The 17,040-nt window shown below is 43.5% G+C and overlaps 1 protein-coding gene across 12 annotated transcripts in view; it reads right to left on the bottom strand.

Moving 5' to 3' along the window:
• Positions 1-17,040, bottom strand: part of PCDH15 (protocadherin related 15) — a 684,798-nt gene that overhangs the window by 133,769 nt on the left and 533,989 nt on the right. For all 12 annotated transcript variants that reach the window (XM_071811575.1, XM_071811571.1, XM_071811570.1 and 9 more), the window contains 3 exons: positions 12,474-12,606; positions 7,042-7,121; positions 2,442-2,535 (listed from right to left, as the gene is read on the bottom strand). In XM_071811575.1, the coding sequence (XP_071667676.1) occupies positions 2,442-2,535; positions 7,042-7,121; positions 12,474-12,606 (307 nt within the window). The remainder of the gene's footprint in view (positions 1-2,441; positions 2,536-7,041; positions 7,122-12,473; positions 12,607-17,040) is intronic.

The raw sequence follows: 17,040 nt of genomic DNA, 5'->3' as shown, positions 1-17,040 counted from the left end.
CTCAAACAGCACAAAGTCCGGATGAGCTACAAATCAAAGACGTTGTGCAAAGCCACACAGACGCCTGGCCAATTAATCCAAACTGGTTTCCTAGCATGGAAAATGTTCAATGGGTTTCATGTGTTTGTAAAATAAAAGCAAGAAACTTATCCAGCCCCATGTGGCAAGCCCAGGCATTCTGCTGGGCAGTTTTAAGAAGAAAGGTGCTCCAACCACGGGCAGAAAATATCATAACAGAAGAAAACAGCTACAGCCAGGTGGGAGAGAGCAATGAAGGCCCTGAAGCAAGCACCAGCAAAGGCAGCACACACAAGTGTGAACAATTAACACACGCTCCTGTGGATACAACACTCCAGAACAAACCCATATGGTGTTGAGAGAGGAAAGCAGATAACGAGCTAGCAGGGGACTGGATTCTTAAGTGTGTGGTGTTGTTATAGCAATGCCATCCATCAAGAATATCCAGCACCAACGAGCCAAGCAACCTGCTGCTGTTTTGCTCGTCTTTCTCCTTGTCAAGTGGCTGCTATACTGGTGACAACTATTCACTCATTGAGAAATGATGAGGTTCATGGCAGCGCCGGGCAATTGCAAATACCTTTCATTGACGTCACAACACTTCCCTGGGCCCTAATTACTTGATTTCCTCGCGGGATACTCTTAATATTTTCTTAAAACAAAACAAAAACCCCAACAACAAAAACCAAAACACAAACCAAACGAGACAGCACTAAAAAAACGCTCAAACTCTGCATCTCATTCCAATTACTTCTGAGAACGCTGCTGTTCGTATTTGTATTCGCACACCCTCCACCAGCATGATTCAGAGCCAACACTAGTGAAACCCTCCACGGTTTATTTTTCGGTAGATTTTAAACAGTTGAGCTTCAAAAGCCACATCTCACCCTACGTACAACCATTTCATGTTAAGCAGCATGCTTAACTGGGTTTGTATTACAAAAGCACCTATTATCTTCTGAGTGTTAAAATGGATCCAGTTAAGTTCTAAGACACTGAATCTCTCAATGAAAGGAAGAAGAAATACCCTTTCAGTAGCTTTTTTTATGCCCCAGAGAGAATTTCAGCAACAGAACACAAGATTTCAGATTTCACAGCCAGAGAAGATTAAAACAATTGAATTTGTAGCTATCAAGAATGGAGAGTAGTTCATGAGTAACAAAGTTACAAATATTAAGATAAATTACAGAAGATAAATGTAACCAGATTTCTATTGGAAAAGGTGTAGGCTCTGTCATAGTTACTTCATATTGCCACAGATTTGCATAAAGGTGGTAAAACTTTCTCAATACTTGGAGGAAGATATAAAAAATGTGAGTAAATACTGAGTAGCAACGCATACCAGTAAAGTGAAGCAGCTAAAACAGAGAACAGAACATGCCCCAGAAATAATGCAGATTTTCTTGTGCTGCGGTGAGGACGGGGTGAGCAGGGTGCAAGCCACAGAGCTTTCAAGATCGCTCCATAGCTAACTCTCTAAGATTTCTGTGCTTCAAACCTCAGCGCTGCCCCCTAGAACAGCCCAGATAATGTGGATATATCGCTTTAGATCCGCCCTCATTCACTGTAATCCTAAGGTCAGATACACAAAGCCGTCTCCTCCATCTAGGCTGTTATTCCACAGCAGAACTGCTGCATTCTCATGTACCTTGTACAATATCCATCCGTGGTAAATTCCTCCCTTGGGATTGCTGCAAACTTCCAGAAAAACCTAATTCCATTGCCTCTGCCTGATAAATAAATACGTTTCATTAAACAGCCCTCCATTTTTTTAGTATGGAAACTGAAAATCACAGTTTTGTTACACTAGGCACAAAGAGGAGCAGTAGTTTGTTGGGTTGTGGGGTCACTGCATGCCTGATGACTGCAAATACAGACGACCTAGAAATACCTGCCAATATTTCTTTAGGAGAAGTAGGCATACCCGTTAATAAAAAGGTTTTAAAGTGGCGTGGGCACTTTTCCAGATTTTTCTTGAGGGCTTAAAAGTATTGAAGCTGGGGCAGTGCTTTCATCTGTCAGTTCTGAATAAGGCGCAATGCATCTATTTGACGAGATAAAGCCCAAATCTCTACCAGAGCTGCCTGTGTGACGGATCTTTAGGAGGAGGTAAGAAGGAAGACTGATTATTTAACAGCACAGAGAAGAAATAGAAGATGCACATATCTGAATAACAAAACACCTTGACTGCATAGGTTCTTGTTGAAGAACAGCAAAAAGGCAGAAGTAGCAGCAAGGCCACTTGACTTCAAGATCAAAGGACATTCCTCCAGTGATACACAAGCTTTATCTACACAAACTTACTGCAGATTACAGACATATTTGATCAAGAGCCATACAAAAGCTGCTACAATTAGACTACTTCGAGTGCCTAAATACATATTGTAAGAGCCCATTTTGTTCACCTTCCCCGGGAAACTCACCCCGTCTGGTCTGCCATCCGAGGCCGTGACAATCAGAATATAGCGATCGGTGCTTTCTCTGTCCAAGGGCTTGCCTAAGGCCAGCATGCCAGAGCTAGGAATAAAACACAAACCACACCATGTTATCACAACAGTTCAAAGATGTCTGACAAGCACTTTTGTTCCACTACTTTTGCCTTACATAAACGTTTCCCTTTCAGCAAGTTAATGAGCTTTTATAGGCTTTATTACAGCCGAAAGCGGGTTAATGTAGGCACGAATGCTGTGGCAAACAAATCGGGATATTGTGATTATTGATTTTAAAAAGGCAATTTTGAAAGACAATGAATGAAGGGCTATTTGGAAGCCACATATACAAAAAATAAAACTAACGGGATTTCACAGAAATGCTGTTTGGAAAGTGCAAATTCCTGTAACTGCTGACAAATAGAAAAATTGGATGTTTTTCTCTAGGATGACAGAAATTCCTGATGCCGAAGCCTGGAAGGCAGCTGGAGGCGTGTGTTGCAACCCAAAGATCCCATCGAGAACTCAAGTATTACTGTTGAGCTCACAATCCCGTCTAATCAAGCTAAATTCTGCCTAACTGACCTGGCACAAGCGGTACTGCCAGGACCAGCCCTAGAGCTCTGTGCTTCATTTACAAGGTTTTGGTGTCTACTGGAACCTGGTCAAGTACATAACAAACTGACACCTCTCTGGGCAGGAACAACCCCAGGTTCCAGTATAAGTTGAGGAATGACCTGTTGGAAAGCAGTGTAGGGGAAGGGGACCTGGGGGTCCTGGAGACAGCAGGGTGACCATGAGCCAGCACTGGGCCCTTGTGGCCAGGAAGGCCAATGGTACCTGGGGTGGGTTAGAAGGGGGTGGTCAGTAGGTCAGAGAGGTTCTCCTGCCCCTCTGCTCTGCCCTGGGGAGACCACACCTGGAATATTGTGTCCAGTTGTGGCCCCTCAGTTCCAGAAGGACAGGGAACTGCTGGAGAGAGTCCAGCGCAGCCACCAAGATGCTGAAGGGAGTGGAGCATCTCCCGTGTGAGGAAAGGCTGAGGGAGCTGGGGCTCTGGAGCTGGAGGAGACTGAGGGCTGACTCATTCATGGTTACAGATATAGAAAGGGTGAGTGTCAGGAGGATGGAGCCAGGCTCTTCTCGGTGACAACCAGTGACAGGACAAGGGGCAATGGGTACAAACTGGAACACAAGAGGTTCCACTTAAATTTGAGGAGAAACTTCTTCCCAGTGAGGGTGGTAGAGCCTGGCCCAGGCTGCCCAGGGAGGTTGTGGAGTCTCCTTCTGTGCAGACATTCAAACCCGCCTGGACACCTTCCTGTGGAACCTCAGCTGGGTGTTCCTGCTCCAAGGGGGGATTGCACTGGATGAGCTTTCCAGGGCCCTTCCAACCCCTGACATTCTGGGATTCTGTGAACACCACCCAGTCCAAAGGGCACATGGAAGGGTCCAGTGTAACAGCAGAGCCAGGGACACACCTCAGAAAGTTTGCGTGTGTATTTAGATTTTTTTTTTATATAGCCATATATTTAATAATACGAATATATGTAGATATAGATGTAGCTATAATGATATCAATTATATAAAAAAATATATAGAATCATAGAAGGGACCCAGAAGGATCATCAAGTCCAACTCCTGTCCCTGCAGAGGACGGCCTCAAAATCCACGCCATCCATCAAAGGAAGCAATGTAAATGCTTCAAAGAAGGGTATCTTGCCTACTCTGAAAATTAAATCAAAGGTTTTCAGTTAAATACTGTCTACTAGGAGCCCTTTTTGAAAACCATTTGCCAGCTACTCAGACACTGACACTGATTTTTGCCTCTACCAGCACAAGAACACCAATAAACCAACAACAAAGCAGCTCCCCTCTCCCACGGCTCTGTATCCTACAGCAGCCGTATAGCATTAAAACACATGTGTATGCATACATATATAAATATTAAAATTACATACATAAATTGCATTATACATATTTTATATTTACATACATGCACATACTAAAACATACATATATATGGAATTTTAGCTATTTGCATTAGTGTCATGATAACTGGACTACTAATAATTGTTTTATTAGGCTATTGAGACTTCAATTAGACTACCAGTAAATTCCTACCTTTACATGTATACATGGCTCACAATAGGGCACTGAGTGTAAAGGCAGTGGGTGGGTTTGCAGCAACAAACCCTGTAATTTGTGTGCGACAAATTAATAACACTGCCTATCTCAGTGTTGCTTCCAGTCCCATGTACTGTCTTCTGCTAAGGTGTATTCGGCTGAGGTCAATTACCATTATTGTTATATTACTGAAGACCATTTAACTTTTAAACGAAACTTTTTATAATTGATAAACAGGAGATGTTGAAGCAGCAGCAACTCTACTGAGAAAGGTATAAACTCCCTTTGAGGGCTGAAGAAAGTCAGATGTATTATCAACTGCCATGAACTACTAAACCTTGTTCTGTATTTTAACAATTTTCTGATTTCCACGTGTTTCTGCAAATTAATTAGCTATCATAATAGATCATAGATAGTTGCATTGCCAAAGAAGAAAGAACAAAATCACCTCACGGTCCTCATATTGAGGGTAAAAGAGATCTAGCAGGTAGATGTGAAATTGGGAATATTCAGTACTCAAGCTGCCAGATAGGGAATTATACAGGGATTAACTAACGTGCTCCAGGATGGAATAATCCAGATGACAATAAGAGAGAAAATCATGTTCGTGCTCTCTGCCTTGGCCTTAAGGTATCTAAAAATTTATTTATGTAACGTTAAGATAAATTCCTGTAGCCTTAATATGCCACTCACATTAACTCTATGTGTTAATATTAATCCTACTTTCATCTCCCGTGAAGACATTACAGCACCTAGAAAAACACGTGCAAAAGGCTGAAGAAAACTTTGCACAAACCATTTCCAGGAAAACAGACTCCGGGAGAGCACGGCCGAGACAACACTTCAAAGAGCTCACTCTCCTTTTTATCGAGAGGCAACAGATCAAAAAGACAAATGCACAGGAGTTTGTGCTGCAACCCCTGCTGTGCCAGGATGCTCAGATCAGAGGTTGGGGGGTTTGTGGCTGTCAGGCTGCCCATGACGGGCCATCGAGGCCGGGTGGGATGCAGGAGGTGACACCTGTGACACTGCCCATGGACACAAAGCCTGTCAGGGATTTCCTACCTGTTTTCTGACTGAATTCAGAGCTGTGAATTCACACACGACTTCTGGGTCTGGCCACGCCGTTTCTATCCAAAGCTGGACGGAACGGGAGCTGCCGAGGACCCCACTTCTCCAATACCTTCAGGCCGTGGGTTTGGCAAGCCACAAGTTGGCCCGAATTCACACACATTTTTTAAGTCTCTCTGGTACGGAGAACTATCAAGATTTCTATTGTGCAATGTGATAAGCACTAACTATACAGAACAACTACCTGCTGAGTGACCCCCCCCTACAGAGCATCTCTCGCTCCTCACGGTTCTTGTTTCAAAGGCCCCAGAGCAGGTCAGACTGAGTTTCTCCATGTTAAAGGGTGGAATTCTAGTGTCGCTTGTGCAGAAAACCCAAGGAATCTGCACTGGAGCTACGACCCCCTGGGGTCCCTCTGAGCTGATGAACAAAGCAAAGCTTCCCTGATCCACTCTGAAAAGTCCAGTCCTAAGCAACCAACAAAACCAAGCCCAACAGCTTCTCCTGCTCTCGCCACCTCCAGGAAGATGTCTCCTCTCTCCAAGCTGTCCTTGTCTGACAAGTGTTTATTACTAATGCACCCATCGGTCTTCACGGATAAGAGCATGAACATCTCTTCGGATTTTCTTTGGCTTATTTTTAACATTGTTTCATAAGTGATTTAATTCTCTGTATATGGGAGATTTATCATAGCCAGCAACCCAGGGCTTAATCAGAATATACAGACCTGTTTCAGTACCATCTCTCCTTCACACCTAATTAGAACTATTTTTTGCAATTATACCCGCACCATGAACAAATAAGCCCCAGGTTACTTATGTTGTATCATCTACCATGGGATGTCAGCTCACCAACCTCCCTTCCTCCTGCAAAGAAGATGCTTCAGAGTGTATAAAATAACTGCTTGGGTGAAATAAAGAAGAGAGTGGTGGGACAGGCACAGACCCACCTGGCGCTTGTCATTTCAGAAGGTGCCCTCTCTTCCTCACTCTATTTAAGCTGGTAATCAATTTAAGGAGAAGAGATTTTAAAACAATGCTCAAAAGACTTTCTATTACAGACTAAAATGCTCGAAGGCAGGAAACGAAAGCAAAAATTGTCCCTTTCATTATTCCAGAGCTGACAAGTATAAGGTTTTAATTAATCCCTAGTCACTCTTTTAAACAGAGTGTTTCCACCTCGGTGAGTTTTACCTACGAAGTGTTTTCAATAAATAAATAGTCCTCTGTGAAAAATTCCGGAGTGCAATATCATTCACAGAGCTCTTACAAATATCTAAGAGCCAAGCGAAGGAAGAGTTGCGTCTGTCTGATTACAGCTGCTTCTTTTGCTCTCAGCCCACATATTCACTTGACTGAGAAGTTACAAGCCTATTTTCTAAGGGTTTTCCACTTACCTTTGAGAGAGATTAAAAACTTGTTGAGGATCTCCATTCTGAATGAGGTATCTTATAGGGTCACCCTCTCTATCAAAAGCCTTGAGGAGAAAAGAGGATAAAACGCAGTCAGTTATAAAGCTTTCTCTTATTTCCTCCACTTTATAAACTGGAAAATTAACCCCTGAAGTTTTCCTAAAGTTTTCCACAGGAATGACACCCATGTTGCTGTTTCTAAGGCAAAGGTGGGAATTACAGATGGGCTACTTAAAATAAAGCGGTAGCACATCAGAATTCTTACCCTACAGAGAAATGACAATATCCTGAATACAGATTTTCAGATTACTGCTACATATGAACACTGAGCACCCTAAGTAGGAAATTTAGACCTTATTCTATTACTTTCATTTTTGTGCAGCTACCGACTGATTAGACCGAATGCTGCGTTTCCTTTCTTCCTATTCTTTATTTCCACTTCTTATCCAGATCCTTCTTTCTGTTACTTTGTCAGAATCCAAATCCTTTTGCTGATGCTCCACCGAGTAGCGTAGACTTGCAGCATCCAATACTTTGCTTTTGGGGGCATGAAGATCAGGATGAGATCTTCCAGAAGGACTATTAACTGCACCAAAACAAGTATATTCCACCTACTAGCTGACAAAGCAGCTTTTCAGAAGTCAAGCAAACTACTTTCAGAATCTGAGTAAACTCCTTTTGAAATTCAGCTTTGAATGATCTAGTTCCAAAAGTGGCTGTGTCATCATTACTTTTTTTTGTCAAGCGCACAAACATCTTTTCCACAAAAAGACTGTCAGGTGCTATTCAGAGAAAATATCACCTGCTGAACTGTCTTGCAGTTCTGACTATTTAGCATTCAAAATCAAAAGTGATTAAGCGCATTATTGCAAGGAAGATAATAAAAGCATTGCCATGAGAACTGCAAGAAGGCCAACCAACACGTTCAAAGAAGGGCAGATAGGATTTAACAGGAGAGAAGTCAAAATTGGAAGGAAGGTAAGGAGAGTACACTTCTGTGTTTCTCATCTTTCAACCACCATCCTTTTTCACATCTATTTTCCACAAGGGTTTCCTGCGGACCACAGTCGAGAACTGTGTATCTTTGGGCTGAACATCTGGAAAAGAAAAAGCAAGCACGACTACACGGGGACAGAGTTCGAAAAAGTTCAGGCAAAAGTGTAACAGAAACAGAAAAGGATGCAAAAGGTAACACAGAAATGTTTAAATGACAGAGGAAAGCTGAGGAACGTGGTACCTTGTCCCAATACAAAAGCAGAAAGGGTGATGTTGAGAAGGTCAAAGAGGCGACACTTGTTGTGTTTCAGCTATAATCGAGCGGCTAACAAAATTAACTGTGGCAACAAAGGGGTAAAAGATGAGAATAGGGAAAGAATAAAGCAGAGAGTATGTTCATAAATCGAGCATCTTGAAATCATCTGCGGAAATTAAAGCCTGATGAAACTCATCCTAGTGTATAAAAACGTGGGCTGAAGCAATCTCAAAGCCATTAGCGGTTTTCTTTGAAAACTCAGGGAGGACAAACATGCTGAAGGGCAAACGCAAGGTCCATCTTTCACAGAGGAACGAGCCAGGACATCACACACCAGGCAGGCAAAGCTCAGTTTCCAGAAAACCACTAACAACCACATTACTTGTAAGCACTTGTGATGACACATGAGTGTCAGGAGGATGGAGCCAGGCTCTTCTTGGTGACAACCAGTGACAGGACAAGGGGTAATGGGTTCAAACTGGAACACAGGAGGTTCCACTTAAATATGAGAAGAAACTTGTTCCTGGTGAGGGTGTCAGAGCCTGGCCCAGGCTGCCCAGGGAGGTTGTGGAGTCTCCTTCTCTGCAGACATTCAAACCCGCCTGGACACCTTCCTGTGGAACCTCAGCTGGGTGTTCCTGCTCCATGGGGGGATTGCACTGGATGAGCTTTCCAGGGTCCTTCCAACCCCTCACATCCTGTGACTCTGTGACAATATGGAGACGGATAACACAAAACTAAATTTCTCAAGAACAAAGCATGCCAAAGCAATCTCATCTTCTTTTACAACAGGACAACAGGTCTTGTAATGAGGGAAACAGCTGTGGATGTAGAAAAACATCTCAGCCACAGTTGGCTTTCTGCACAAATTGAGACAACGCGGTCTCCAAATGGAAGAGGGGATTGAACAAGAAGAAAACTGCTCATAAAAGACAGACGGCAGTGGATAACATTTAGTATTGACTAAATTCTGCAGAGGGGTGTATACTTATTCCAGTACCAATCAATATTTTCGTTAACACCATCAGTTACAACATAGAAAATCTGTTTGTAACATCCACAGATGGCCCTGAGCGACAGGAGGTGCGAGGCCGAGAGTGGAATTCAGACCTTCTTATGCTGAACGTACAAACGGTCAGAATTTGACTCGGTAAAGAAAATCGTTAGCCAAGAATACAGTATTACACAAATACTGGCTGCAGGAAATCTGACTCACTGGCATCTGTGGGACTGTCACAGATCCTAAACCCAGCAGAATCGCATGGCTGCTGCTGCCTCCAGCGGTGCCCTGTGTTCTTCTCACCGTACCCACAGGGGCCCTGTCCTCACTTCACATTTCAGGCTGTATCTCAGAGGTTTCATTATGCTTGACATTCACTCCTAACAAACCACGAGACCTCCCAGCCGACAGAAAATCAAAGACTGGTTCTACCTCATTTCATTTTCTCCTCATGTCCAAAGAAAATACACTTTTCAATCAACAAAAAAATCAGGGAAAAAGTTTAGCACTTCTTCAAAAACCTCCTGTTTTCCTTAAAACTAAAAGATCAGCCAGTTATTATGTACCTAAGGAAAACATAGAAGACTCACACACAAGCAAAGAGCGATCTATACCCATTAGTGTCCCAGATCAATGGTGTACAGCGACTTCATAAACTGCACACAATGATTTCATGTTGCTTCCTTGTTCTGCACTTAACCGGACCACGATAATGGTCTGATTTGTTTTGCAGACTCCCAGAAAAACGACGCTATTTGCATTACGTTAATTAATTACAGCTGGCAGAATATGAAGCAAGAAACACCTGCCAGGCATGCAATAAACTCTCAGGTTTATTTACAAATTAATACTGTGGAGATCATTTAATATCGCGTAGCTTCATCTCACAAGTTGTTAATTAAAACACCAGTCACAATCCACTGCGCACAGTATAAAATAAATAATAGTACAATAAAAAAATACAATTTTCCATCATCTGCATGGAAAATTTTAACAGAAAAGAAGAAAAATTCGTTTTTAGAACATGTATTTTAACAACTAAAAGGCAAATTTAAACCAGCTGCAATTACATTGTTTCTGACAGTGATGTTTTGCGGATCCTCAGACTGGGTAACTTGGGAATATTTAAAATACTTAAAGTAACTTACTTGCTTGCTCTCTCCCAGCTTTTGTAATCCTCCTACTGCATGCAACACTAACAAAGTGTCATTAAAAGAGTCATAAAGGCCCAGCCTCTGAACCCTCCTGCACCAACCAAGTCCCAAACACTTGCCGTATTGCTAACACTATTCATGAACAAAAAGGTCAGTGTGAAAATTCATGTGAGGTCTGATAGCATTCCATACTACCTGTGGAACACTGGCAATACCTTAAGCTATTGTTAAAATTCCACAAAAAACCCCAAGATGACTATTTGGTAACTTTCTATTTGCCTGGAAAAGGCAGGACAAGGTTTCATACCCCGTTTATGAATGTTTAAAATGTCCTGGCCAATTTTACGCCGGGAATAAAAAAAGATGAAGACAGAAATATACTCCACACAATATAAATCCTTTAATACAGATGGGCGTATTAATGCAGAATGAGGCAGATGAACGAGCACTATAAAGACAAAGCATCTGCGTTTCAGGTCCAGGACAACGGCCCTACGAGAGATACAGTCCTTGACTCATCCACCAAGATAGAGCCAAAGATACCCATGATTTAACAATCAAGTATTCTCCATCAACTGTCTAGCTATATCACATGTCAGTGATATAAGATAAATGTACATAGCAATAGCCATAAGTAGAAGACAGCATTTTCTATGCATTTCCAAAGCTCTTAAAACTAACTGATGTATTGCACTCTTTCCCAAACTGGTCATTTTTTGGTATCTTGGGTATGTAGCATTTGAAGAGGAAAGAGAAAAACAACTCTAGGTAAAATGTTTGGGGTTAATTGAAACATTAAAGCAGATTATTCCAACAATGAGGTTCACTTTCTATCCACATTTCAGTTACGTCAAACCCTTCAATGCTGAAACCTGCTACAAGTTTTTCTGCCTCCAAAGATCCTTCAGCCAGATATTCCAGCACCTGCCCAGTCAATACAAATGGTTCTGTTTCTCAGCGTCTCCCCAGCAGGGAGAAGGCGGCTCTTGACCAGCACAGCTCTTCAGTTCCAAACCCAGTGCAGGCATTACAGATACGCCAGAAATTAATCCGCAGCACTGAGCTAAATGAGTCGTCCTCCCTTCAGTGCAGGTGATTGTATCAGCTTAACCATCCCTAACAATCTCCATCTTTCATCAGCAAATGATATCAATAGAAACTTCCCCATTCACCTGCATCAATTAGAGTTCCTTTTTTTCACACATAGTGAGGTTAGATCATTTTTTTTTCCATGCATTGACTTAATGGGCAGAACACGCAGCGCCACACACTGATAAGAGCTGCCCTGATTCCACTGAGCAGTATTGGGTGGTCAGTCGGTATAGGGACCTCTGATTTTGTCAGCCTGTTAACAGCACTCGTTACCAACACCAAGTGCAGGAAATACCTTCAGATGCTTTTCAGAAACAACAGGGTGTCAAAACTCTTACTGAAACTCCGTGTGAATTAGGTGCAGAAGGTTCTAAGCTGCTCTGATTTTCTAGCAAACGTCTACATAGAGATTTTAACGTAAGAAATCACAGACCTTTCAAGTTTTGAGCCATTCATGGAATTATTTTCTCATATGCAGCCTTTTAGCATACATAAATACCTGAAGGGAAGTAACTACCTGAAGGGCAGTTCTAGCCAGGGGGGATTGGGCTCTTCTCCCAGGCAGTCAGCAATAGGACAAGGGGGCATGGGCTTCAACTCTGCCAGGGGAAATTGAGGCTGGAGATTAGAAAGCAATTCTGTGCAGAGAGAGTGGTCAGGCATTGGAATGGCTGCCCAGGGAGGTGCCGGACTCACCGACCCTGGAGGTTTTGAAACTGAGGTTGGACATGGCACTTAGTGCCATGATCTGGTCAATGAACTGGAGTTGGACCAAGGGTTGGACTGGATGATCTCTGAGCTCTTTTCCAACTCAGTCCATTCTGTGATAACACAAAAAGAAGGTTTAGAACTATCCAATTAATCACTTTTCCTATATGGCCCATGCAAAAAGGACTGTTTATTAGGGGAGCATCGCTACCTGCAGGTTCAACAGGACGGCCCCTATCCGCATGGCCTCGCTCACTTCCAGACTGTACATCAGCTGGGGAAAGCGGGGAGGGCTCTGGTTGTTGGGCGGAAGGACCTCGATGTAAATGGTAGTAATGGAGCTCCTGCAATGAAAGAAAGGAAAAAAGGAAGTTAAAGCCAGTCAAAATCAATACATCAACAAACACAAGGCAACCACCAATGTCTGTTTTATACAATGCGTGTTCTTTGGCTCTAACAACCTCCCTTTGCTCCTTTCAAAGCTTCAGGACATATTTTTTTCATTCTGCATCAAAAATGAAGCAGGCTGTCACATTAACAGAAGAAAAGCTAAATAATTTCTTTAAAGTAGCCCAAGTGTTCTTTGAAAAACAAAGCAGTAAGTGCACACTCCACATACAAATATGACTGAAAATCCCCTGGTGACACCACGTCCTCTAGAAAAGCAGGATACATTCTGAGAGGGGAACTGCTCCTACCACGCACAACACGCACTTCTGGAGCATCCCTGCTGTCCTTCGCTTTGCTGCCTTTCTTCGGAAGAGATGGAGTGGAAAATGGTGACCAAGCAGATAATGTTGGAGAAGACTGATGTACACAACACTGTAATAGGCTCTCTGAAGGTGAGAGATTTCAAATCTGGCTTAAAGGGACTTTTCTCTTGCATCTTTGCTGTGTTATCCCTTCTGTCTTCTCTCCTGTTTGTTCTAGTGCTGCCCCTGCCCCAGGATGGAACCCCGAGCCAGTGTTACAACACGAGCACGCACCTCCACTTAAGCCCTTTGACAAAGTTGGGAACTCTGAGGCTTTAAGGCCTTTTTTTTCCCTCTGATGGGGGAGACAAATGAAAAACATGAACACACAACGAGCTGCTTCTTACAGGTCTGGCAAACTCTGAGCATTTTTAGAGACTCCTACCAGAAACTGCAGGATAACTTAGAGCTGAAACAGCTTCTCTGTTAACTGATAAGAGTTCATTAATTACCAAACACCATGGCACTGATCGATACTTTTAATTAGCTGTACGGGATTCTGACCAGGCACAGTCACTGCTGTGTTACAGATACTTCCCACCGCCCTTTGCCGGCAGGTTTTATAACCCTGCATCACTCATGAGATGGCAAAACCATCACTGCAACGCCGTGACAGATCTCGTTGGTTTAGGAGTTGCGTCCTGCAGATATGATCATGCTCCAAGACAACAAACCATGAATGTCCCTGTCCAGAAAGACAAATCCCACCCGTCAGTCAGTGCTGCAGAAGGAGCTCCATCCCTAGGGACACTTCCACACACAGAACCCGCCAGGAAAGGATTAAACCCAGCTCAGTGCAGTTATGCCTGGAAAAAAGGGGGAGGTGCTGGTGTAGGTTTTATCTGTTGCTCAGCATCTAAATTGATTTTAATTGGCAATAACTAATTTCCCTCAAGTCAAGTCTGTTTTGCCTATGACAGCCATTGGTAAGTGACGTCCCTGTCTCTATTGCAACCCACAAACTTTCTCATCTTATTTTCTCCCTTGACCTGCTGAGGAGGGAGAACGAGAGCAAGGTTGGGAGGGCACCTAACAGCTGGCCAAGGTCAACGCACCACCTCTATATTAATAATATATACAAGTTGACCTTTCAGCATCCGGCCTTTCCACCACCAGCCCAGCAAACATCCACCTGTGCCCCAAAGCCACCAGCTGGTCCAGGCAATCCCAGTTGTGTCTGGAGCAAGTCCCGCGTTCGTGTCCATCTGCAAATCCAGCCAAGGATCATCTACCTGCTTCAAACGTAACAGCCAGGTCCTTATTTGATTAAACCAAACTTGTACTGAAATGCATCAGGGAATGACAGAGCCTTCCATCTATCACATCCATGAGCATTTCAGAAGCTGAATTTGCAGGTCACTGCCTCAATGGATATAAACAAACCTGATGTAATAAGGGGAAGATGGACAATTATAACTAAAGTCAATAATTCAGGGTAAATTACCCCCTCATAAACTACTGGCTGCTCCCTGTATTCTTGTCTGGTTTAAAATACTCCCTCTTTCAGAACTGATCTTCCACATTCACACTGTCGAAGCAAAAAAAATACCATCACCAAATGCTCAACAATAATCACAATGAATTAGCAGACAAAATGCCACTTGAGCCCTGGGGTTGCATATTTTCTAGGGATAGCTTCTGTTTATGATACAAGTATCCAAATAGCTGCAGTTTATTGTGCATTTTTCTTCCACTGCTGAGTATTTAATTTACTCTATATATTTTTTTCCTGATCCTGCTACCTCTTAGCAACACTAAGCTTATTTATTGTCTATCAAGCTCTAAAATAAAGCCAAACATGTGGTCAACAAGCCACTAACACTGCGCCCCTGTCTCAGCTCTAACTCTGTGTGCTTTCCACAGAAAACTGTATTATACACTGTGTAATATATTTATATCTAAGTGGACCAACATATCTTTGGCAAAGCAATCCCTACACGTGCAACTCAAAATGTCCTTTTCCACTAAGTATTTCAATAATCTCATGATCCAGCAGTTTCTACATTGGACTTGATGCAGCAAGTCACTGTTACCACCCAGTTATTTTCTTCCACCGTACAGGAATCTGAGGACAGTGACGAAGAAGTTAAAGCCTCAAATGAAACTGTTTGATTTTACAAATGTTGTTCTTTTTTTCATTTTTTAAAATAACATAAAGTGCTAATCTCCATATGCTTAACTTCAGTTCTAAAAAACTAAACCTCAACTTTAAAATTTATTCTCTGAATAAACGGACTTAAAGTACTTAAGTGTACTTAAATATACCTTAATAAGTTACGTTAATGATGCTCATGACAGAAGCTTTAATAGTAATACCCAGCTAAATATCTTGTTTCATGCATAGTCACCTGCCAAGAACTTAATGCTATACTACGCAAAAAAGCTACACAGGACACAATTAATGTTACAATAGTGCTCACAAAGGCTACTGGCTCCTGAGCCAGGCTTAGTGGTTTAGTCTGGCTTTGTGCATACGCAAGGAGACAGTTGAAACAGTCAGTCTGGTATGTCCTGCAGCACAATACAGACTTGGGAAAAAATGCTTAATATTTGAAATTACAGCAAAATCCTTATTTGTTTATTGTACAGGGCACACACCTTCCCATCCGCACAGATATATAATGGCTGGCTAGACCTTGCCCATTCTAATTAGTCCCAAATTCTGGTTACCGCCTCCACCAAGGCAACGTCAACCACCCAACCAACCGTGACAGCAAGAAACTGATGGGACCCAAAGTGCGAGGTGCCAACCACCTCTGGAGCAGAAGGAACAGGCTCGGGAGATGCAGCAGGATGCTTGCCAAGACCTCTGAACCGCAGCCCACACAAGCTCTCCCCTGTGCACAACCAGAGGTGGCTGCTCCAGGCACCACCAGCTGGTTCTCCAGTCTTCAAGAAACCATGCCAGGAAGGCAGCAAAAGCTTTGGATCACAGAATCCCAGAATGTCAGGGGTTGGAAGGGACCTGGAAAGCTCATCCAGTGCAATCCCCCCATGGAGCAGGAACACCCAGATGAGGTTACATAGGAAGGTGTCCAGGCGGGTTTGAATGTCTGCAGAGAAGGAGACTCCACAACCCCCCTGGGCAGCCTGTCTCAGGCTCTATCTCATATTTAAGTAGAACCTCCTATGTTTCAGTTTGTACCCATTACCCCTTGTCTTGTAATTTGTTGTCACTGCGAAGAGCCTGGGTCCATCCTCATGAGACTCACCCTTTCCATAGTGATCCCCATGAATGAGTCACCCCTCAGTCTCCTCTTCTCCAGCTCCAGAGCCCCAGCTCCCTCAGCCTTTCCTCACACGGGAGATGCTCCACTCCCTTCAGCATCTTGGTGGCTGCGCTGGACTCTCTCCAGCAGTTCCCTGTCCTTCTGGAACTGAGGGGCCACAACTGGACACAAGATTCCAGGTGTGGTCTCCCCAGGGCAGAGCAGAGGGGCAGGAGAACCTCTCTGACCTACTGACCACCCCCTTCTAACCCACCCCAGGTACCACTGGCCTTCCTGGCCACAAGGGCCCAGTGCTGGCTCATGGTCACCCTGCTGTCCCCAGGACCCCCAGGTCCCTTTCCCCTACACTGCTCTCTAATAGGTCATTCCCCAATTTACACTGGAACCTGGGGTTGTTCCTGCCCAGATTCAAGACTCTACTCTTGCCTTTGTTGTATTTCATTAAATTTTTCCCTGCCCAGCTCTCCAGCCTGTCCAGGTCTCTGGATGGCAGCACAGCTTCCAGTGTCAGCCACTCCTCCCAGCTTGGTGTCATCAGCAAACTTGCTGACAGTCACTCTATTCCCTCATCCAAGTCATTGATTAATATATTGAATAATACCAGCCCCAGTACTGACCCTTGAGGCACTCTGAATGTATCTTCCCAGACAGTACGAGTTGTCCATGTTCCTTCTCCACAGCACCTCCAGCAGCCATCCCTCTGATTTTTTTAACGATCACAGACACACAAACCCCAGCTTTGGGCCCAAACTACAACCAAGGTGAAGGGCAGGCTGGCCTCAGGGCCACCAGCCCA

This window comes from Patagioenas fasciata, chromosome 8 (genome assembly GCF_037038585.1).
Source record: "Patagioenas fasciata isolate bPatFas1 chromosome 8, bPatFas1.hap1, whole genome shotgun sequence".
NCBI lineage: Eukaryota > Metazoa > Chordata > Aves > Columbiformes > Columbidae > Patagioenas > Patagioenas fasciata.
Note: the sequence above shows the minus strand (reverse complement) of the source record. Positions and strands in the feature narration are given on the sequence as shown.